Here is a 24,667-nt window from a genome sequence, read left to right on the forward strand (position 1 = left end):
GTCCTGATCAAAATGTGAAAAGATGCAGTTTTAGGACCAATGAAATACAGTGGTACAGTGAAACCCACAAGGCATAGTCCCCACTGGTAAGCCCTGAAATGAATGAAGCCAGAACCACAAGGAATTGTCTAGGGCCTCTGGCCATTTAATGGGGGAAGGGGGAGCGGGGAGGAAGCAGGGGGCAAAAGAAGTAGTGGAACCTTGAGACCAGTCCTAGGCCCTGCCCTCCATGCTGGTCAGAGCCAACGGAGCAGCAGCACGCTCAGCGCCAGGCCGGTAGGGGTCTCCGCCATCCGGCTGTCTGCGGGGTCCAGGGCCCTGTTACACAGTTGTCCGTAGCAGCAGGTGGAAATGAGGCTGTAGGTGACGCCCTGGTAGGTGACAGGCTCCTCGCGGCCACAGGAACTGGATCTCACGCAGCCTTTGTTGGTGATGGAGCCGAGGCCGGGAGCAGTCCCCTGGCCAGTGAAGCACTCCTCGTCGTCGCCACAGCTCATGAGGATCCCGGGGCAGTTCAGGGAGTCAGTCAGTTCACAGAACATGCAGCTTTTGGTGCCTGTCGTGCCGGAAGGCAGAGCCATCACCAGAAACAGCAGCCAGCCGAGGACCATGGTGGCTGTCGACAGTGACAGTGCCCAAACTACGTCTCCCGGAACTGCTGAATGACCCTCCTAACACCCACAAAACTTTTGCCCCTGGTTCTGGCCTCCCACAGTCAGTACTTGGAATGTCCTTGGTTACCAACGATCCGCGTCCCTCTCAGGAGCTTTGTTGTGACCACGGCTCTCGAGTCTCTGGGTCTCGGCAGCTTCCCTGGGACAGAGAGGAGCCAGCGGCTGTGGCTCGGTGAGAGTCTTTGTGCAGTAGAATGCGGTGACCTCACAGACCCCTCACGGTTACTATTGACAACCCTGGCGGTGATGTCATAGGTGGGGGAGGGGTATCAGAATCTGAGGAGTAGGTTTGCCTGTTGACCTGACAGGGAGTGAAGACAGTGCCCCCCCCACCACCACCACCAAGGTAAGAACACTTGGGCCCAACACTTGCCATCCTACCCACTAAATTGTCCACTCTGCTGGGTGCTGGATACTGGATGCTAGATGCTGTGCCTGCCAAGTGCCCATGGTGAGAAGAGAAAGTGACATGACCCCAGATTTATTTGATTCCAGAGAGGGCAATTATTGAGTACCTACTGTGTTCAAGACAAGTGCTAGATGCTTTTTTTAGTATATTCATTATGTTATTACAGTTGTCACAATTTTCTCCCCTTGCCCCCCTCTGCCCTGTACTCACCCTCCCACCAGCATTTCCCACCCTTATTTCACATCCCTGAATCATGCATATAAGTTCTTTGGCTTCTTCATTTCCTATACTATTTTTAACACCCCTTGTCTATTTTGTATCTACCAACTATGTTTCTTATTCCCCGTGCCTTTTCCCCCATCCTTTCCCCCCTCCCCACTGATAGCCCTCCATGTGCTCTCCATACCTATAATTTTGTCCCTGTTCTAGTTGTTTGCTTAGTTCGCTTTTATTATTTTTTAGATTCAGCTATTGCTAGTTGTGAGTTTGTTGTCATTTTAATGTTTATAGTTTTGATCATCATCTTTTTGTTAAATAACTCCCTTTAACATTTCACGTAATAATGGCTTGGTGATGATGAACTTCTTTGGCTTTACTTTGGGAATTGCTTTATCTGCCCTTCCATTCTAAGTGATAGCTTTGCTGGATAGAGTCATCTAGGTTGTAGGTGACTCTACAACTCTTGCTTTTTATCACTTTGAATGTTCTTTCCAGCTCCTTCTTGCCTACAAAGTTTCTTTTAAGAAATGAGCTGACAGTTGTATGGGAACTCCTTTGTAGGTAACTCTCTGCTTTTCTCTTGCTGCTTTTAAGATTCTCTTTATCTCTAACATTTGGCATTTTAATTATGATGTGTCTTCACATGGACCTCTTTGGGCCCAACTTGTTTGTGACTCTCTGAGCTTCCTGGGCTTATATATCTATTTCCTTCATCAGATTAAGGAAGTTTTCTTTCATTATTTTTTTCAAATAATTTTTTCAATTTCTTGCTTTTCCACTTTGCGTGGAACCCCTATGATTCAGATGTTGGTACATTTAAAGTTGTCCTAGAGGTTTCTAAGCCTCTCCTAATTCTTTTCAATTCTTGTTTCTTCTTTCTCTTTTGGTTGAATGTTTATTTCTTCCTTTTGTTCCAAATCATCGATTCAAATCACAGCTTCACCCCCTCTACTGTTGGTTCCCTGTAGATTTTTCTTTATTTCACTTAGTGTAAATTTCATTTCTCCCTTTATGTTTTTTGCCGTACTCAATGAGTTCTCTTAGCATCCTGATCACCAGTGTTTTGAACCCTACATTGATAGGTTGGCTATCTCCATTTTGTTTAGTTCTTTTTCTTGAGTTTTGTTCTGTTCTCTCATTTGGGCCATATTTCTTTGTCTCCTCAGTTTGGTGGCTCCCCTGTGTTTGTTTCTATTGTATTCTAGGTAAAGCTTCTTTTACTCCCTGTCTTAGTAACATGGTGTATTACAGAAAAGGCACCTGTAAGTTGTATGGGGTCCAGCCTTAAATAATTGCCAGGTTCAGGCAATCCACTTCATTACTCTGTGGCTCTCTATGGGGGAGGGTTTAGAGAAGGGACAATACCACTGCCTGGCCTCTGGAGGCCTGCCAGACACTTGCCCGACTTCCAGTCACCTTACCCTACCTCCCCTATGTGATTGGTGCCCTCCCAGCTGCTGCTGTGGGGTTTGTGTATGTTCTAAGCCTGTGTGGGCCCTTTAAGCAGTGAAAATCCCTCAGTTGACTTCTGCCACCCCAACCCCCACTAGTTTTTACAGCCAGAAGTTGTGAGGCTTTACCTTCCTGGCACTGGAACCCTGGGCTGTGCGATCACTCACTCCCAAGGTAACTCTCCCACTTTTTATCTACTACATGGGAATGTGGGACTGTCCATTTCACCGCTGCCACCACCTCTCTGCTTTGCACCACATCTTCTCCACCCCAGCTCCGCAACTCCACTCCTGCCTATCTGGATGCATGTGTCTTCTTCAAATCCTTGGTTGTCAGGCTTTCATACAGCTTGATGTTCTGACATTTTGGGGCATTATTTGTTTTTGAGATCTGGTTGTAATTGTTTATATGGTTGTGCGAGCAGGCAATGAGTGTCTACCTATGCCTCCATCTTGACCAAAATTCACTCTGATCCTTTCAACAAATATTTATTGAATGCCATCTGAGTGCCAATGCCTTCTTCATGTTTTACTGTGGCTGTTATGACAGCTTTCTTGAAGCTTGGATGGTATTTTCTGCCAAAATTCTCTCCCAAGGATGAATGACTGTGCATTTTCTACATTATAATCATCAAACATGCATCTATTTATTAAACTTGTATTATAAAAGGTACAGTATTTTAAAAGGCTATTTAATTGCAGCTTGTGAAGTTAGCCAGCCTAAGTTAAAATATTTCCTTTGTCCACCATTTGATAAGTATGATAATGCCTGGTCTTCCTCTCTCTTAACTTTTACATCTTTAGAAAGGCAAACCTTTGGCTCCTTTTTCTCATCTGCTTGCTGTGGCGCTGAACTCCCTGAGCTCCTCCTGATTTTACTGCTCTGTGACTTTGCTTTGATTTAAAGTCCTCACAGCTTCTTCTTTCACAACAGGACCACAACTGCTTTCTCAGTCTCTTTCCATCAGCTGCCAGAGGAGGAGTCCTGGGGTGGAGGGGGCGCAATGTGGGGAAGAGAGAGAATGACACAGCATCTACTCTCCATTACCTTTCCTTGCATTTATTTCTCCCTTTCTTGTTCCCCCTCTCCTCTTCTCTTTCTTCTTCTTTGTTTTTCTCTTAGCTAGACAAATACAAAGAAGAGGAAAAAAGTCTTTACCAAGATGTTTCAGATGGATATAGTAATTTTCTCATTCCCTCCCACACCCTTTTCTTTTTCCCTCTCTAAAGGAATAAATGACTTCATTCCTTTTAATTCACCTACCTCAATTCCTTTCCATCTTGATTTGCTTGTTTGGAGGAAGAGTTGGAACTAGATAGAGCTTCACCTACAGATGATACTTTTCTAGCAAGAGGTTGCCTGCACCAAAATTTACCAACAACCTCAGTAAAAGAGTTACTCAGAAACAGTTATATATAGACTATTATTCACACAGAGCAAAACATCCTACTGATATTTAAACACTATTTCAAAGTGAGATTTCCATTGTTTTCCTTACACTCATTATCAATGTTAGGATGTTTTCCCAGTAGTATTGTTGAATTTCTGTTGATCTATCCACACGGTGAAACTCAGGTCCCCTTGAGACCAAGGATACGTCTTGAGAAAATGGTAAGAAGCTAGGAGGATCACTTGAAAAATCACCATTGGTCTCAATCAGTCAAACAATTTTACTGATACCATTTGGCCATTTGCTCATTATGGAAATATCTCTGAACAATTTGGATTTATAATGCATGATTTAATAAGTTGGCACTTGAAAATAATTCAGCATTGTAAACAGTGTTTTGACTGTTGACTAAATTTTAATATACCTGATATTGAAATCTTATTCAGTGGTTTAAATTACAGCTATATTTTAAATTTGAGCTGGAATATTTTAAAATATGAAATATCCCACATGGGCAAATTTGAAAATTCTTGTAAAGTTAAAAACATTACAATTGAATTTGAATGATCATGTTAAAATTTTATGCCTCTTGATTTTCCCCAAGAGAATAAAAAATGCGTTTTAGTGAAATAGCTAGAAATATTATCACTAAACTACTGTATTCCTTTGGGGCTTATTTTTGGCACAGAGTGGGTACTCATTAATACTATTTTTATTTTTAAAAAATCTCAGTGAAATTATTCATCTTTTTAAAATATAACTTTATTTATTTTTAAAGAGAGGGGAAGGGAGGGAGAGAGGGAGAGAAGCATCAGTGTGTGGTTGTCTCTTGTGCACCCCCTACTGGGGACTTGGCTGGCAACCCAGGCATGTGCCCTGACTGGGGATTGAACAGACAACCCTTTGGTTCACAGGCTGGTACTCAGTCCACTGAACTACACCAACCAGGGCTCATCTGTTTTGGGAAAAGACATTTTTAAGAAATCTGTAGTTTTTTCTTCAACTTGATAAATCTATGAAAATGGGGGGAGGCATCTTTCTATACCAAAAGCCACAAATTTCTCTGAATTTGCAGTGTTTGAGCACAAAGGAGAGGATTAAAAAAAGGAACATTTGAAATTGACAAAATGTAAATGACACATTTAAGGGACATTGTTTCCATCATTTTCAAAATCTGACATTTTAATATAAGATTTTATGACTGAGGTTTTGCCTATTTATAGACATCTATCTTGATACTGTACAATAAAACTCTGTCTTCTTTTCATGGGCTATATTGGAAATTTAGGTTAATCTCTTGTTAAGATGGCCCCTTCCTTTGCTGTCTTAAGACTGAGAGCAGGACAGAAGAACAGCCCTAGGGATTGATTCTGTGCTTGGTGAGCCCACCAGGAGTGCTCCCTCCATTTCCCATCCTGCCCTTATCTCCATCCACAACTTTCCAAAGAAGAAGGCTGTGAATAGAACTGTTCTTCCATCTTCTTCTCAGAACCAAGACCTTGACATATTGCACCGCCCCCCCACCCCCCACCAGCCACTATCAAGTAGTCAGCCTTCCCTGGTCCCTCTGAATGTCCACACATTTTTCCCCATAAGGTTTTGTTTATGTTTTCCTTGCACTGGGCTTTCTGCAGTTTGTTCATGCCACAAGTTCATCTACTTTGCCCATGGAGACACCCCTTCTCCTACGAGCATTCTCTTTAGCTTCTTGATTTAAGTCAGGCTTTCTCAGCCTCTGTGCTGTTCTGTGCACCATGGTGTTCAGCAGCATCCCTGGCCACTTCCCATTAGAAGCTCCCCTACTTCCACCCCCCCACCCAACCTAAAGCTTCTTTGAAGTGCTCGCGTCCACTTTGCTAGCTTTTTATTCCACTACAGGCCTTTTATTGCATTTGAAGATTTCCTAGTCACCTTCCCTCTTTCAATGAAGATTTTAGCTGTGATTCTCTCCCTCCTTTCCTCTCTCCCTCTCCACTACTACTCTGGTGATTACTCTCCTGTAACTTTGACATCCAAGTAGATCTTCTACTCAAACCTCTGGCTTCCAAGTTATTTGATCCTCCTGATCCAGATTAAATTCGAATCCCTGCCCAATTTACATATAAGGAGCTGAATGTCACCAGAGAAAAATACACAGCCCTGCTACTGGCCTTACTTTAAATTGATGACTATAAATTTCAACTTGGACAATCCTGTGATAGCTCCCTGATCAGACTACTCTCCCATTCTGACACCACTATTTAATAAACTTGTCTTCTTTTCTCAAAAACACCAGTATTGCTTTCTCTCAAACATCACTCTTTTTATCACTCTTTTTAAATGATCTTGTTTCTTAATTCATTGAGAAACCAGAATTACTCAGAAAAAGGTTGCCTCATCCTACTAGCACTGACTCTACTAACTTACTTGTAGGCATCTATAACATTATATTTTCCCGTCTCTCCAGCTACAACTCATCTGTTACCACTCCTCTCTAGGGTCAACGTATCCCTCTGTGCATCCCCCCATTCCTTTTCAACCACCGGAGGACTTTTTTCCTTCACTCATTTCCTTTTCTTTGCGCATCACACATTCTCCCCCTCTCTAGCAGCAACCTATAAACATACTGTAACACTTTCCATCTAAACAAACAACCACAACATGATCTCAACATACCTTCATGGCTCAGTCTTGTGCTTTTTCCTCTCCTTGTCTCCCCTCCCTCCCCCTCTTTGTCTTCTCTGTCAATATTTACTTTCTATATTGCCTCAACCAGTCCCATGACTTTATAAAACATCTATATAAAATGATTGCAATTTATATCTCTACCTTTCATATAAGCTCCAAATTAATATATCCAGCTGTGTGTGTGTATACATATAAACTTGGATGTCTCACCAGAATCTTGAACATAACATGTTCAAGTGTTTAGAACTTCTAATCCTCCCCATAAATCCTTCACTTTTCTAGTGTTCAATACTGACTATATACTTAAGGTGTGCTTTGGTTGAAAATCCAGAAGTCATTTTAATTTTCTTCTTTTCTTCCCACCCTACATCCCTCATCAAGCATTGTCAGCTCTACCTTTCAAATAGATCACAAATCTGACCTGTACCCATTATTCCTCCAGTCCAGGCCACCGTCATCTCCTGGACTCCCACAATAAGCCTCCTAACTGGTTTCTCTGCTTCCACTTTTACTTGCCTAGAGAATCTTCACACCTCAGACAGGGTAACCTTTTAAAAGTTGTGAATCAGATCATGTCACTTCCCTGCTCAAAATTCTTCAATGGATTTCAATCACAATTGGAGTAAAAGTCCCTGTCCTGGGAGATCCGAACCTTACTTTATTTCTTTCTTATCACTCTCCCCTTCCCTCACTTGGCTCTAACCCCTCTGGCCTTCTTGCTGTTTATAAAATACACCAGGCTCATTTGAGCTTCTGGGTCTTTGTACTTGTTCATCCTCCTAATCTGATATCTTGCATGTTTGGCTCCCTCACAAGGCATGTGAGTATTTACAGATGAAAGCAAGCACGGCATTACTTGCCATGCCAGTCGATGAAATGTGTATATTCACTGAACTTGGCCTTACTGACATCCTGTGTTAGATCATTAGGCAAACTTGAAAAGTACAACTTGGAAATTGCTAGCCCAGCTTGGGATTTTATTATTGAGGTGGTTGCTACATGACCCTGAACCTGAGAGAACCTCACTATAACACACCCTGGACCACTTTAAGAAATTTGCCTGTGCTTTTGTGACATATATCAGGCAATGATCAATCCCTAATGAGAGTTTATAGTTTCCTTCTAAACCAGTCAAATAATGCCTTTTAGTATCCTTCTTTATTTGACAAAAATTCCTCTTTGACCCTACCCAGTCCTGTTTGGGGAGACTCACTGAGCTTACTTTGTCATGGCACCATTTCCCCTTCCCTAGTGAGCAATAGATTCAGCTTTGATCTTTCAGCTCTGCTGGCCTGGTTATTTCAGTATGACAGGGCTGTAATGGTTTCATTTTCTTCCCCCTCACTGTTTCAGGCATTTTTTCTTTAATATCTCTAGGAGCTCTGGTACTTAACATTAGTCTCTTTGTTTTCTGAAATTCCTTTGTGGGAACATGGTGCATTTCCCTTCCTGGAGACGAAAGATTCTACTATCGTAGATTTGGGACAACAACCCAATTGTTTTAGCTAGTTCATTCTTTTGAAAAATTATCATACAAAAACCAGTTCCTAAAATTACATCAAATCTGAATCCTTGTCAGGCACTTGTGAACTTCCTCCCCAAAACCAAACCAAACCCCTAAACTTTAATTACTGTATTTATTTTGGTTCTTCTCTGTGAGATTTACATTAATTAGAGTATAATGAAGCCTGCCCTTTCAAACATATTTTTTCTTTGTTTGTGCTCATTTGAGCAAACCAACTGTGCTGTATGCGAGCACGTGTGAAGGGAGGCTTTGAAAATAGCTTCTACAGCACCAGACCCCCAGACCTGACCTTCCTAGCTGTTCCCAAGACACTTGGCAGCTTTGCCCACTTGAGATTTGTGAACGGAGACCTGTGGTTTTTTTGTCTTGTTGTTTTCCTCCTTGCAGAAGAGACACATTTTCTCAGAAAACATTTCCTTCTCTGCGGCTTTCTGGTTAGTATTCAGGCCACCACCTCTGTTATCAGACGGTGGCAACAAAGCTTTTCCGCCTGAATCTTCTGCGAGGTGGCGGGGGAATGGATTGCACAGTAATGAGCTGTTTCTGCAGGCTTCCTTCGGGAGCCTTTTCTTATATCCCTTGGCAAGAAGAACTAATTCAAAACAGAAACCCTACCCTTGGGCATCTAAAATTCACAGAAATTCAGCTGACTTGACAGTAAGAGGGTCTCTGTGAAAATCAGTGCTGTAAATCTGAGCTTCGTTCTTCAAGTGGAGGGGTCACTAGAGGGTTTCTGGAAACTTATATAAGGCCCCTTATCCCTATCACTGTTTTCAAGCCAACTGAAGATGGTAGGAAGCATGATTGAGAGCTGCTTTTGTTTCCTGATTATGCTGTTTCATCTTCTAAGCAACATGAACTGAAAGTCTCAGAGTATTTCCTCCCAAAGAGGCAATCATGGACTGTTTTATTCTTCATGAACTTGACCAAATAGTCAGTCTTCTCGAGAGCAGAGCCAAGGAATTTTCTCTGTGTAGCTCCAGTGTATACTCAGTGGATGTGAACTGAATGGTTGGTGGGACTAGAAGTGGCTGTTCTGACTCTATTTTCCTAGAAATCACTGCTGCTGTCTTGCTGATGTCCTATGCTCAGGCGTTACCCCACACATGCCTCCGTTTCTTCTGGCTCCAGCCTCTGGTTCTGTTCTCTTGTGTTCAGCTATTAGTTCTCCTTCTTTTCATCCAGCCTCTTTGCCTTAGGATGTGGTAACTCCCTATCCTTCCAGACTTCCCTATCTATATCCACCCTGAGAAACCTGCTTAAAACACACACACACACACACACACACACACACACTCACACACATAGACACACACATTCAGATACATACATATGTACATTCAAACAGGCACACATACAGAGACACACATATATGCACACCCTTATGACCAGTCTCCAGCTTTTCAAGTTTCCTCCTTTTGTACGTTCTGATTTCTTCCTCTCTCACCTTATATTTCTCCCTTAACCCTCAAGGGATTTCTCATTCTTTCAACCAAGGCTGACCCTCCATAATCTCAGGTTCTGCCCTGTCTCATGCCTTTTCTAATCCTCCATTTCGATTCCTTTGGGTCTTCACCCCTTCACCCCCCTGACACTTCCCTTTATTTACATATATCTTAATTTGCTGGGAGTTGGAATTGAGAAGCAGTAGTTTTTTTTTTTAAAGATTTTATTTATTTATTTTTAGAGAGGGAAGGGAGGGAGATAGAGAGAGAGAGAGAAACATCAGTGTGCGGTTGCTGGGGGTCATGGCCTGCAACCCAGGCTTGTACCCTGACTGGGAATCGAACCTGTGACACTTTGGTTCCCAGCCCGCGCTCAATCCACTGAGCTATGCCAGCCAGGGCGAGAAGCAGTAGTTTTTACCTTTCATATTTACACTGTTCACAAGGTAAATACCCAAGCAAATACACTGTTCACAAGGTAAATACCCAAGCAATTTAGGGTACAATGGTACCCTAAAACTACAAATTACATATGTTCCTTTTGACTGTATAGGATACTTATTGCTGGATAAAGCCATAGTGTTTTGTTGCATTTAAACTAGTGATTCTCAACCAGGGACAATTTTCCTGCCAAGAGGACATTTGGCAATGTCTGGAGACATTTTTAGTTATTATAACTGGGTGGGGGGATTCTATAGGCATGTAGTGGGAAGAAGTCAGGAATGCAGCTAAATATCCTGCAATGCACAGGACAGCCCCACAACAGGGAACTACTGGAGCCAGAATATCCACCCTGCCAGGTCGCCTCCACCCTGGCTTCTGATGCCCTGGGTCCTCACAACCTAATCTTGTCACTTGTGTCTGATGGCCCCAATTGCTCCTCCCCCACTGCCTGGAGAGAACTTCATATTTGGCTGTCATCTCCACGGTGAAAGCTAAACATGAACCCTCCTCGGTTCATGGGATTCATGACTAGTGGGAGCAAAACAGCCCTCAGAAGTTTGTTTTTTAAATCCACCTTCCGATTCTTCAGAGGAAAAGAAGTAACTTTGCTAAGATCTCACAGCTACTTGGGAGGCTGTGGCAGGGGTGGGGCCCTACTCCCAGCTTTCTTCTCTTTTCACTCACTCACTCACTGCTTTTGGTCAAATAAAAGAAATACAAGCTAACTGTCTGGGCACGGACAGGAAGTAGATTGATTGATTTCATTAAAATAGGGGCACAGTAACACACATCCTGATTTCCTTTTCTGGATTGCACCCTCTAGTGCTCTCTGAACGGTCTCTGCCAGGTGCAAGGTATGGCTGATGCACCTTCCTGTTTTCTTAAGGGGAATGCTGTGACTTGACCGGGTGTGATGCAGTTCTGGGCAGGTGTTTAGGAACAACAACCTTGGGTCGGCAGACCTGCCACCTCTCTTCATCTTATGCCATGTAGACAGGTATGTACTAGGTCAACAATTGCCTGAATCTGGGAACAGAGAAGAGCATAAACACAAACTTTCTGCAACCAGGAAGCAAGATTTGAGACAATTGCAAGGCAATTTGGGCAATTGCCATGTTTTGCTTCCCTTCTTCACCTCTCCCCAAACAACCGTATTTGATCATTAAGAAAAAGGGTATTTTGGTGGAAATGAAAGAGGACGGGCCAAATGTTTTCCACATAAGGTCCTTTCACCTACAGGCCTCAGAAGGCCTTTGGATTTGTGTAAGAATGCATATTTCTGGCCTCTTTCTAGACCTCCATTTATCACCTTTGGGCAGGGCAGGATGGGGGGGATGGAGAAGGCTAATAGTGAAATTTTTAACAAGCTCCCAGGGTATTCTGCGGTCATAAGTTTAAAAACCACTGATGCAGACATTAGAATAATTAAGCTTTCTTGGGGGCGTTGCATACAATCCCAGGAAGTCAGAAGCTTTTGGATGAAGTAAGAAAAAAAAATCTGCTACTGAAAAATGAAAAAGCGAAAGAAACAAAAATATTGCTCCTTTTTGTATGGACATCTCATAGCCATTAGGTGACAGCTTGCTTGGGGTTTTAAAGATATAAAGGCCATATCTGGGAACATGCACAATTTACCAGGGAGACATTAGGGTTTGCTCTTGTTTTGAGTTTTTAAATGTCTGGAACTACCTTCTTCTGTTCTGCTGTCATGTTTTGGGGGCCCTCTTGGGAGACCTCTGGAAGAGAATCTTTCCTTGATGGCTTCTTTTTGCCCCATTCTCCATGGGCCCTCAAGGTACCTGTTCATTGATTCACTGTACAGTAATCAGTATGTTTTAATAGAGAGAGTTCAAAGGCCTTGGGCACATTCCTCATTTTCCTAATAAGGCTCACTGGTTTTTGACTCTTCCCTAGCATGAATAATTTTCCAGGGATGGTGACACTCCATCTGTGCAAGTAGCCACATGTCTTGGGTAAGTGTCTCTGTTTATTTACTTGTATTATTTGGTAGGATCAAGCTTTGGAGTCACATCTCCTTTTCCTTTTTTCTAAATCCCTTAGTCACTTGCAAAGTGGTTGGAAACTGCTATGCTGTCTTACTAAGAAGCACAATATTTCCCCATCCATGAACCATTCTGTTTTCCTTTCAGAAAACAATGCATTGCCCAAATTTCTCTGTTTTTTGCAAATTAACTGCATAATTACCTGACCTTAGTTGGTTGTTACTTTGTTTTTGACTTTCAAAAGGGGAGGAAAGGAGTGAATAGAGTTGCAGTACCCAAGCTAGCTTAACAAAGTCCCCAGAAGACCATGAAACAAATTTCAAAATTTTGAGTCCAGTCAGATCCACTAGATAGTCCCTTATTCTCTGCTTCTCATATACATCCTTAAGGGGTTTTGCACTTGCTATTCCATGGCCACGCATACACTTCATCCAGTAATCACTTGGCTACTACCCCAGTTCCCTTGCTTCCTTCAGCTCTCTGCCCAAATATTTCCTCTTTATGGAGGCCTCCCTGACCATCAACTATAGAATAGTAAGTACTCTCACTTCCACTTATGACACTCTCTCTTCTCCTTTCCAGGCTTCAGTCCCCTGTCTCCATACCACTTCTGCCCATCTAATGAATTATATGCAGAGTAGCTGTTTGGGTTTTGTATGTACATCTTCCCCAGCAAGGGCAAATCCTATAGGGGCAGGCTCTTGTCTGTTTGGTGCTATAGGCTCAGCATCTACAATGATGCCTGGATAATAGACTCACAAGCAATAATGGATGTGTAAATGAATGGATGAATGGATGTAGAAATAAGACCCATATGGCTATCTTCTTTTTATATAAATTTTCCCTGAAATGAACATGCATGTAAGGAGAGAAGTTATGAGATACAGGAGTCTAAAAAAAGATGGACTTCCCACCCACCTCTAGACTGTGGGGATGTTTTCTCTTCACTAGCAATTGCTGTTCCCAGAAACCATGGGAAAGTCTCCAAACAAGGAATAACAATGATGCAAATCCTTTCACTTTCATTGGTAGAAACTTTTGTATTAAGTAGGAATAGCAGAACCTCTGTTTCTGCTTACTGACTCCCTATTTGAATCTCAGTATTCACTACAAAACTCTGGAGTTTTATAAAGAAGATTGGGCAAGGCACAAAACTAGATACAAGTGTTATTTGCCTCCATTAATAACATTGCTTCCCCTGGAATATGCCTTAAGCCATGGGTATGCATCTTGCTTTCAATAATGCCACTTTTTCAGATATATAGAAAATAAGATTATGTGTATTCATTTTATATATGTGTGTGTGTATGTGTGTGTGTGTGTGTGTGTGTGTATATATATATCTATATATATATCATATGTTACCCCCACCACACACATACTAATGTAAGAAACAGGAGGGGCAAAATGTGAAGTATGTTTTTTTTCTTATTGCGCGCGCACTCTCTCTCTCTTTCTCTCTCAAATATAGGCTAGATTCAGTGGTTCATAACTATTCTTGCCAGCAAGTTGTAATGACCCATTTAGACTCTTTTCCAGTCTTACCCATCTTCATAGAATATCTAATTCTACTGGTAGTTCTGAAACCTGTGGGATTATCAGAACTATGTGAAGAGTTACACCTGAGTTTATCCACCTTGACACTGTTAATATTTGAGGTAAGATCATTCTTTCCTGTGACGCCATCCTGTGCACTGTAGGAGGCTTAGCAGCATCTTTGGCCTCTACCTTCTAGTTATTAGTAACACTCCTCCTCCTAGTTATGGCAACCAAAACTGTGTCCAGATGTTGCCAAATGTCCCCTGGAGTACAAAATCATCCCTCAGTCAAAAACTGTTGAGTTAACCCAGGAAGACAGACTCAGGGATTCTGGTTCAGTAGGCCTGGGGTGGGGCCTGGGAATGCATGTTTCAAAATGCACTAATCAGCCAGAGTTGAGAACCATTGCCCAATTTATTTTTCTGCTGAACAACACCTTCCTCATTCTGAGATCTTGGCAAAGATCCAGTTTTCAACTAATGGAAACTGGAGTGCCAGAAAAATATATGTGTGGAGGAAAAGCAGTTATTGCTGTTTCCTTTCCTCCTTTTGCTCTCCCTGAGGTGAGAGACACTGACTTTTGACAAAAGCCAAATTGTCAAGTGACAAAATCAGAAGCAGTTTGCTCTTACCCAGAAAACAAAGAAATCAATAGAATGGAAGTGTGTGCTTTTATCAGACCATGGGCACCTGGGCACTCTGACTGATACCACAGGGGAAACCTGGGTCTTTTGCAGTAAAGGTAGCACTAAGAATAAATGCTCGGTGTCACAGTGACAGATTTTACCGGTCCCGGAGAAAGTGGGCAATCAAGAGTTTATTGAGTTAAGAATCTAAAGGGAGAATGGCAACTCAGAAGACATGGGTCTAGCACTTGACCCATTAGCCATTCATTTTGACATCACTCGTTTTAAGGCCTTCCTTCCATTCGTGTGGGTCTCTAAAATCATGGCGCAATACATAACAGACACATATTTTTGCATATCCAAAAGTGGATGATCAGAGTTAGTATTAGGGAGATGTAGAATCCATATACATCTAGCTCATTCCTATGTATAATGCCTCTCTTTTATAAAAATGTAGAATGATATTTATTTTGAGGTGAACCACATGAAATTGCAGTTGCCATTTTTATACATTAAAAAATGAGAGTATAACAATTTCATATAGCTAATTCTAATTGTTTCTCTATCTCCTCTCTCTCTCTCTTTTCATGGTTTCATTCTCTCTATTTTCTTGTCTTTGCAAGCACATATGTATTACTCAGAATACCAGCTGTGAAACTCAATAGATATTACTGGGAAAAAATTAAGAAAAAGAAGAGGTTTCAAATTTCAATAAGTGTTAATTTGAAAACCCACTGATGCACTTCGTATATCTGGAGTGGAGGTCCTGTGGTCCAGCCTAAGCAATGGTGTGTGAAATTCTTGATGAGAATGTTAATTTGTTTGTGTCACCATTCTTGCATATGAATAGCATTGCTTTTTTCTTTATTTGGGCTCTCAGTTTCAAGGGGACTTTTCTGGGTGTGGGGATGTAGTATAGAAGGATTGTTAAAAGAGTAGTAACCTTAAGACCACGAGGGCAAAAATGTCTACGTATGTACTGCCAAATAAAGCAAGCCTGGATGAACAAGCTTTGTTGTACTAACCCACCAGTGATCTGGGAGCTAGTTACCTATCAAAGCTTGCCTCCTGGATGGGAGCTCAGACTTGTGAGCTTCTTGAAAGCGGACCTTATTGGCCTTGGCTGGGTAGCTCAGTTGGTTAGAGTGTCCTCCCAATATACCAAGGTTGTGGGTTCGATCTGTGGTCAGGGCACATCCAAGAAGCAACCAATGAATGTATAAATAAGTGGAACAACAAACTGGTGTTTCTTTCTCCCTCTAAAAATCAGTCAATAAAAAATAAGTGGGCCTTGTTGACTGTCCTTACCCTGCTTGCCAACCTTACTTTTGTTTCCTGGATCTCAAATGGAATCTGTCACCTTGTCATGGAGATTACAACTCAAGTCTGAATACCTGTGTTCCTCTGTGCATAACATGCTTTCTCTCTCTTCCTCTTTTTATCCCTTATACACATACACATGTGCATTCACACATAGTTCATATACCAATATTTTTAGTAATGTGTATTTGAAATATTATGCTTGCCTGCTGTCATAGTTTCAACAATACAGGAAAGCATAGAGAAGAAACTTACAGTACCTACTACCCCAAAATAAACACTATTAACATTTTAGTACACGTTCTTATCAAGTTTTGATGCATACATATGGCATTGGGGTCATACTCTATATAATATTACAACATAATCTATTTACTTAAAATCATCTTGAGAGCATTTTCCCACCATTGAATACTCTTTGGAAAGATACTTTAAAATATGTGTACAGTATTCTATGACATACATGTGTACACATGTGTACTATATACATGTATATATGAATGGTTTATTAATTTTTGTACTATTAATCACTTAGGTTGTTTCCAATAGTTTGCAAATTATATATGATGCAGCAGTGGATTTCTATATATACCTTTTATTGTACCCTTCATTATTTTGTAAGTGTAAATTTCTAGAAATTGTATTACTGGGTTAGAAGGTATGACCTTTATGAAAGCTCCTGATATATATTTCCAAATTACTTGCTAGAAAGTTTACATCAATTTATTTTTTTCACCATCAGTATAGAGGGGCACTTGTTTCTCTGTATAGGGTGGGGGAAAATAGCTTTAGAGTGGTTTGTTTGGAAAATAATACAATAATTAATAAATAATAATACAAGAATAAACTCTGCTTCATGTACTCACAACTATAAACCTACTTTTGCCCCATCTTGTGTTTTCCCCAATTTGATTGGGAGCGACTATCTTATTTAATTTTGTACTTTGTTGATTTCTACAAGAACTGAACTCTTTCATGTATTTACTTGCTAGTTGTATTTCTTTTAAAAATATTTTATTTATTTATTTTTAGAAAGAGGGGAAGGGAAGGGGAAAGAGAGGGAGAGAAACATCAATGTGTGGCTGTCTCTCCCATGCCCCCTACTGGGGGCCTGACCTGGCCCGCAACCCAGGCATGTTCCCTGACTGGGAATCGAACTGGTGACCCCTTGGTTTATAGGCCAGCGCTCAATCCACTGAGCCACACCAGCCAGGGCACTATTTTTATTTCTTTTGACTGAATTAAATGCTTCTGGTAAATTGTCTATATTTGGTCTTTATTCTGACAACAGTGTAGTGATTGCAGAGGGGAGGGGGTGGGTGGAGGTGGAAGAGGATATAAGGAGGCTAAATGATAATGTAAAAAAATACAATAAAAATAAACTTAAAAAATAAAGGCAATGGGAAGACACTGAAAGATTTTAACTAGGAGAGTGACAAGATTAGATTAATATTTTCAAAAACTCATTCTGTTAATATTGAGAAGAATGGATAAATTGTGAGCAGGGGAATGAGTTACACTCTTAGTAATCCTGGTAAGAGATAATGCTGACCAGCCCAAGAGTAATAGTACTGGAGAATACTGGGTGGATTCAAATGATATTTAGGAGGTAGAATGGCCATGGAAATTATTAGACATGGGTGGTCAGGGTGGGGATCCAGTTCAGGGTTTCTCAAACTTGGCACTACTGACATGGCACTATTGGGTAGATTATCATGTATTGTGGGGGCTGTCCTCTACCTTGTAAGATGTTTAGCAGCATCCCTGACCTCTGCCCATGAGATGCCAGTAACACATGTAGTCCCCATCTCCCAAGCTATGAGAATCAAAGATGCCTCCAGAGATTGCCAGAGGTCCCTCTGGGTCAGGAAAAATATTGCACCCTGTTGAGAACCACTGGACTAGCCAATGATTACTTCTATGATTTGAGATTGGATAACCCAGAGGAGACATGGGAAAAGAAACGGAAAGTGATCACAATTCAGTTTTGGACACTTGATTTGAGTTAATTGTGGAGATGACAGTAGTAGGTAGTTACAACAGTTTGGGCTCCAAGGATATGGCCTGAAGATATAGATTTGGGAGTTACTAGCATTTAGATGATGTGAATGAGTTACGTGAGAAAGGAAGATGGTTTGGGATTAAAGAACATGAAGGATCATCAGCATTTAAGAAAACAAAAATTTACAGAGGAATTCAGAAGGAATTATCAGAGAAGTAGGAGGAAAACTGGAAGAGTGGGGTGTCATGGAGAGCAAGGTAGGAGACTTAGCAGTAGCAGAAGCATTTGATTCAGTCAAATGCTGCAGGATGTCAATTAAGATAGGGACTGAGGAGTGTCCGTTGGAATTAGTGATCAAGAAATTCTCGATCATTTTGGCAATAGCTATTTCAGTTGGGCATTGGGGTTAGAAGCCAAACTGAAGTTAGTCTAGTGGTGATTGGAAGGTCACAAAGTAAAGAGCATCTGACCATCTCTGATGAAGTTTTGCTGACCAAAGGAAGAAATAAATAGGGTGGCAGGTAGATGGAAAATTGGGTGGGGTTGAAAAAAAATTTTGTTCAATTCTCTTCATTTTTTTAAATTAACCTTTTTATTTTGAGATAATTATAGAGTCACATACAATTGTGAGAAATAACGCAGAGAGACCCATGTACCCTTTTCCTCTCAATGGTAACAGCTTACAAAACTATATGATACTATCGCAACCAGTATGTTGACATTGACACAATCCACTGATCTGATTTCACTTTTCCCAGTTTTACTAGTATGTGTGTGTATGTATTTTGTTCTCTACGATTTGGTCACATGTGTAGGTTTGTGTATCCAACACCATAGTTAAGATACAGATCATTTCCATGTCACAAGGATCCTTCATGTGCTCCTTTAAATGACCACATTCACCTTCCCACCCTAAACTTGACCCCTGGCAACTACTCTGTTTTCCATTTATATGATTTCATCATTTCAAAAATGTTATATAAATGGAATGATGCAGTATATAACCCTTTGGGATTGGCCATGTTTACTGAGAAAAATTCCCTGGAGATTGTGGTTTGCAAATACTTTACCTTAGACTATGGCTTCTGTTTTCACCCTTTCACATGGCCTTTCACAGGACAAAGTTTTAAACTTCAATGAGGTCCAGTTTATCAATTTTTCTTTTTTAAAAAAGTATTTATTTTTAAAGAGAAGGGAAGGGAAAGAAGGGAGAAAGAGAGGGAGAGAAACATTGATGTGTCACTGCCTCTTGTACATCCCCTAGTGGGGACTGGCTCACAACCCAGGCATGTGCCCTGACCGGGAATCAAACCAGCAACCTTTTGGTTCACAGGCCAGCACTCAGTCCACAGAGCCACACCAGCCAGGGCTCGATTTTTCTTTTATGGATCATGTTTTTGATGTTGATTCTAAGAACACTTTGCCTAGCCATAGGTCCCAAAGATATTATCATATATACTTCCTGAAAGTTTTATAGTCTTGTGTTTTACACTTAAATCCTTAATCCACTTTCAGTTAATTCTTATATGAGGTATAAGGTTTAGGTCAAGAGTTTTTTGTTTTTGTTTTGGCCTATGGATGTCCAATTGCTCCAAAACCATTTATTGAAAAGTCTCTTTCATTTTAAAAGATGAAAAAAGATTTGAGAGTATATATAAAGGTTTATGGAAATGAGCCAGTAGAAAAGAGAGGTGAAATAAAAATTGGGAGTAATAGGGCACAGGTCCTCATTAAGGTAAGAGGAAACAAGGTGCAGTTTCAATACCTTGTATGTAATATGTGACAAGGACAAAGAAGAGTAGGGATGTCATCACATTTTCTTCTTGTCAGAACTATTTGGGACTATGGGGGTTATAGTCAGAATTTCAATTTTAAGAGCCTTGCAATATTTTCAATTCATCTTTCCTTTTCAAATAACAGTATGGAATTGTGTCAATCTGTTGCTCAGATCTTGTTAGGGTGAACAAATTCAAACTGGTGGTTATTTATTTAGCACATACTTCATGTACAGTATATACTAGGTGTTGGGAACCGCCCTGACTGGTATCAGAAGCTGAAACCCCTGCCTAGGCTAAGGCTAAGGGAACGCCCTTGGAACAATAAGCCAGCAAGGAGACAAGGGCTTGTCTCCCAGGCAGAAATGCTGCTTCTGCTGCTGAACCCCAAAAAGCTTGGTCAGTTAGCCAAAGACGGGTAAGATTCCCCACGCGGGGAATGACCTAAGCCAGGTACGATCACTTTGGGAGGCCCCCCAAAAGAAGGACTTGGGGTGCTGCAGCAAAAGGGGGTGATGGGCCCTCGCTCCTCGGCTTTGACATAGCCTGAGTTCTCATCATCTGGGAGAAAATCTCCTTATTGCCTTAGTTCCCGTGCTAAGCCTGAAACAATGACAGGGTGGTATAGCTCTGTGCTGAAAGGGCAGATTCCCTGAGTGATCAGGCCTAAGAAAGAACATGTAAATTACTGTGAAACCTTCTTTGTTTAGAATGCTCTCAGTTGAATGAGAAGGGTCCAAGGAGGAAGTTTGTTCCTCAAAGTCTTACAGCTCTTTGACCCCCACTCAATAGACCAGCAGAGTTCCTTGTTTTCTATAGTTCCTTACTTCCCCCTGATAAGTACTGTACTTTACCTGAATTATTATGCAAAATGAGCCCAATAAAAGCAGGTATGGACTGTAAATCGGGGCCCTCCCCACTAGGGGGGGTGGCCATTCTGTCCCTACTTCCCCACAGAAACTAGTCTTGTCTCTGTGCATGTTTGTGTGTTTGTTTCTCGCGTGTTTTTCGGCGAGCCATCCACAGCGTTCCGTGGTCACTGCTGGCCGGTGACCCACGCGCAACAACTAGGTAATGTGAGGATTGCCACATAATACATGATTCTGCTCTTGAAGGATTTATGATCAAGTTGAGAAAGTTGAAAACAGTTAAATAAGTCAAGGAAAATATATAAATAGGTTGAAGTGCTACAAACAGGTTCCAAGTCCCTTATCTGACATTTAGAGCCAGAAGTTTAGAACTCACTTTTCTCATTTTAGAAAGGTAATATGGTTTGTAGTTTGTGTAATACAAAACAACTTTACTGGGGTAGGTCCACAGCACCCAATAACCAAACTATCCATATAATAAGAATATATAAAGATAATATGTAATAAAAACCTGTTAATAGACCAAGTTTCTTGCCAAATGAATTGGAATAAAAATTAAGAGAAAAAAGCAAAAGCTCTGTTTTCTGAAATGTTTGGGTTTCAGAATCGTGGAAAGAGATCTTGAACCTGTTTCATAAGTATTAACTGATATAAAGGAAATAAATATTTATGGTGTAGGTAGAAACTTCCTAATTTTTTCAGCTATAGAATGTGAGATCCAAAAACAAGGAATAATTTTGTTTGAGTGTGTACAACTTCATATCATCTGGAAACTTGTAAGAAATACAAATTTCAGGTCTCATCCCACAACTACTGAATTAAAAACCTTGGGTTGGGCCCCAGTAGTCTGTTTTAACAAGCCCTCCACGTGATTTTTTAAAAGATTTTATTTACTTATTTTTAGAGTAAAAAATAGGAAGGGAAGGAGACAGAGAGAGAGAGAAAGAAACATCAATGTGCGGTTGCTGGGAGTAGTGGCCTGCAACCCGGGCATGTGGCCTGTCTGGGAATTGAAGCTGCGATGCTTTGTTTTGCAGACCGCGCTCAATCCACTGAGCTACTCCAGTCAGGGCCCTCCACATGATTTTGACGCATGTTACAATTTTGACACATAGCAAGTAGGTGATGGAGAGCCAGGATTCCAACTCAGGTGTTTCTGATTCAAAATTCAGTGGTCTTCTGATGCTGTCTTCCTTGCTGTCAAAGTAGAAAGAATCAAGAATTTATTGTGCACTCAGATGGTAACAGTGACTTCAAAGACAATATGTTGAAAGATACCTCACTTCAGTTCAATATGTAAGAACAAAATGATTTATAATATATTGCCCTAGAATATTAGTCTGTTCCTTAATTATATTAAGAAGAAAAAATAAGCATTGAAAAATCTCTGTTTTGTTTTCTCCATGTTAATATCTCAAAGATGACACAATTTATTTTGGAATTTCTTTAAGACCAAGGTAGAAATTTAGCTTAACTGTGAAAATTAAGTTAGGAGCTCTCTAAGGAAAAGGTATTCTCTAATATTCCTAAGATGGTTAGTGACCCATCAACTATTATTTGGTATTTTTGTTATATTTTACAAAGTTGATGTTCTACTTTCAGCATAATTCTTAGTGTGTAAATTGACAAATTTTGGAAAAAATCTAATCGAAGACCATTAAAACATCCCCTTACAAGCAAATGATGGTTATTCATGTGGTCCCAGCTCTATTCAGAAGGCAAGAATTCTAATGACCCTGGAGATTATTGGTTCAAACTTAAAGGGTGAGTATTGAGCACAGAAGAAAAAGAGAAATTGAGGACAGTGATTACTTTGCTTCTTACTGACAAACAGGATGATATAGTTCTGAAAGCAAACAGGTAAACTTGAATATGGATGTGCTTAGAATGAGACATGGGTCTAATTGGCCCTTAGGATATGTTCCAATAACTCCCTGTCGTATTGATCTTCTTCAGAAAGGAGTACTATATTGAAAAATAAATCATTGAAGAAACAAAAGGGCAAAAATGCTACCAAACTCATACCACCTCTGCATTCTCTTTTTACTGTTGTGTGTCAAGCTTTGTTTTAAGGGATGACATGGATATAATCCAGTATCTTCTAATAGCAGTTAATCATATCAGTTTAGGGCAGCTGTTCCAGTTATCTCTTGCTGCATAACAAATCACCATAAGCCTTAGTCACTTAAAACAATAAAACAATAATTATGCTCTCAAATATGTAATTTGGGGAAAGTATATCTCTGCTCCATTCAGTGATTGATGAGATGCCTTGAAGGCTGAGGGCTAGAATTATCTGAATGTGCATTCACATGTCTGGCTGTTAGCTTACATATTAGCAGGGCTTTCACCTGAAACATCTACATGTGACTTGTTCATGTGGTCTGGACTTGGTCACAAAATGGTGAGTGCATTCCAAGGATGAGTATCTAGAGAGAAAGAGAAAGAAACAAGTAGAAACTGTTTCACCTTTTATGACACAGACTCAAAAGTCATGCAGTTTCTGTTCCTTTCCTTGAGGTTGTCATAAACTCCTGCCTAGGTTTGAGGGGAGGGAAAATAAATAGCATCTCTTTTTTTAATATATTTTATTGATTATGCTATTACAGTTGTCCCATTTCCCCCCTTCACTCCCCTCCACCCTGCACACCCTCTCCCACCCACATTCCCCCGCCTTAGTTCATGTCCATGTGTCATACTTATAAGTTCTTTAGCTTCTACATTTCTCATACTCTTCTTACCCTCCCCCTGTCTATTTTCTACCTACCATCTAGGCTACTTATTCTCTGTACCTTTTCCCCCTCTCCCTCCTCCCACTCCCCTGTTGCTAACCCTCCGTGTGATCTCCATTTGTGTGGTTCTGTTCCTGTTCTAGTTGTTCGCTTAGTTTCTTTTGGTTTTGCTTTAGGTGTGGTTGTTAATAATTGTTTGCTGTCTTTTTACTATACATGTTTTTTTTTAATCTTCTTTTCTTAGATAAGTCCCTTTAACATTTCATAAAATAAGGGCTTGGTGATAATGAACTCCTTGAACTTGACCTCATCTGGGAAGCACTTTATCTGCCCTTCCATTCTAAATGAAAGTTTTGCTGGATAGAGCAATCTGGGATGTAGGTTCTCACCTTTCATGACTTGGAATACTTCTTTCCAGCCCCTTCTTGCCTGTAAGGTCTCTTTTAAGAAATCAGCTGACAGTCTGATGGGAACTCCTTTGTAGATTACTGTCCCCTTATCTCTTGCTGCTTCTAGGATTCTCTCCTTCATTTTTACCTTGGCTAATGTAATTATGATGTGCCTTGGTGTGTTTCTTCTTGGGTCCAACTTCTTTGGGACTCTCTGAGCTTCCTGGACTTTCTGGAAGTCTATTTCTTTTGCCAGAATGAGGAAGTTCTCCTTTATTATTTGTTCAAATACATTGTCAATCTATTCCTCTACCTCTTCCCCTTCTGGCACCCCTATAATTTGGATGTTGGAATGTTTAAAGATGTCCTGGAAGTTCCTAAGCTTCTCCTCGTTTTTTGAATTCTTATTTCTCCATTCTTTCGTGTTTGGTTGTTTCTTTCTTCCTTCTGGTCCACTCTATTGTTTTGAGTCCCAGTTTCCTTCCCATCACTATTGGTTCCCTGTGCATTTTCCTTCATTTCTTTTATGGTAGCCTGCATTTGTTCATCTAATTTGCAACCAGAATCAACCAATTCTGTGAGCTTTCTGATCACCAGTGTTTTGAACTGTGCATCTGATAGGTTAGCTATCTCTTGGTCGCTCAAAAGGATGAGTTCTGGGGCACTGATTTGTTCTTCTGTTTGAGCCATCTCTTGCTCTCTCTCTCTCTTTCTTTTCTTTTCCATCTCGTCACTGCCGTTATGTTGAGGGGCAGAGCCTTAGGTGTTCACCAGGGCTGGGCACTCCAGTTGCTAGATTGTGACGTTGTATGCGAGGGCAGGGTTGAGAGGGAACAATGGCGGTAGCTCTGTTCTTCGTGGGACCTCAGTCCCTTCCCTGGGATCCTGGGTTGCGCGCTCTGCCCTGCTCCACAATTGCCACCTCACTGGGTCTGCCAGCTGCAGCTTGTGTACTCAGGGTCCACCCACTGCGATCTTGCGTGCCCCAGATACCTTACGCACTCCCAGTTGCCTTACGCGCCCAACTCTCCCGGTTCTCCAAGCCGTGACCTGCGCCTGGCTGCTCGTCTCCACCCCTCCCACCAGTCTGGATGAACGGGTCTATTTCAACTTCTTGTCTGTCTGACTTTAATTCATATAAATTTTCTGTCAGTTGTGGGTGTCATTCTGCCTCTAAATTGGTGTTG

The 24,667-nt window shown here is 41.0% G+C and overlaps 1 protein-coding gene across 1 annotated transcript; it reads right to left on the reverse strand.

The window, feature by feature from the left end:
• Nucleotides 1–236: 236 nt before the first annotated feature.
• On the reverse strand, nucleotides 237–661 carry LOC114504540 (sperm acrosome membrane-associated protein 4-like). The gene has a single exon (XM_028522213.2). The coding sequence runs from the start codon at nucleotides 609–611 to the stop codon at nucleotides 237–239; it is 375 nt and encodes a 124-aa protein (XP_028378014.1). The 5' UTR covers nucleotides 612–661.
• Nucleotides 662–24,667: the final 24,006 nt, after the last annotated feature.

This window comes from Phyllostomus discolor, chromosome X, assembly GCF_004126475.2.
Source record: "Phyllostomus discolor isolate MPI-MPIP mPhyDis1 chromosome X, mPhyDis1.pri.v3, whole genome shotgun sequence".
NCBI lineage: Eukaryota > Metazoa > Chordata > Mammalia > Chiroptera > Phyllostomidae > Phyllostomus > Phyllostomus discolor.

Excerpts from the sequence above, each read along its gene's own strand:
- LOC114504540 (XM_028522213.2), bottom strand. The coding sequence starts at position 611 with ATGGTCCTCGGCTGGCTGCTGTTTCTGGTGATGGCTCTGCCTTCCGGC.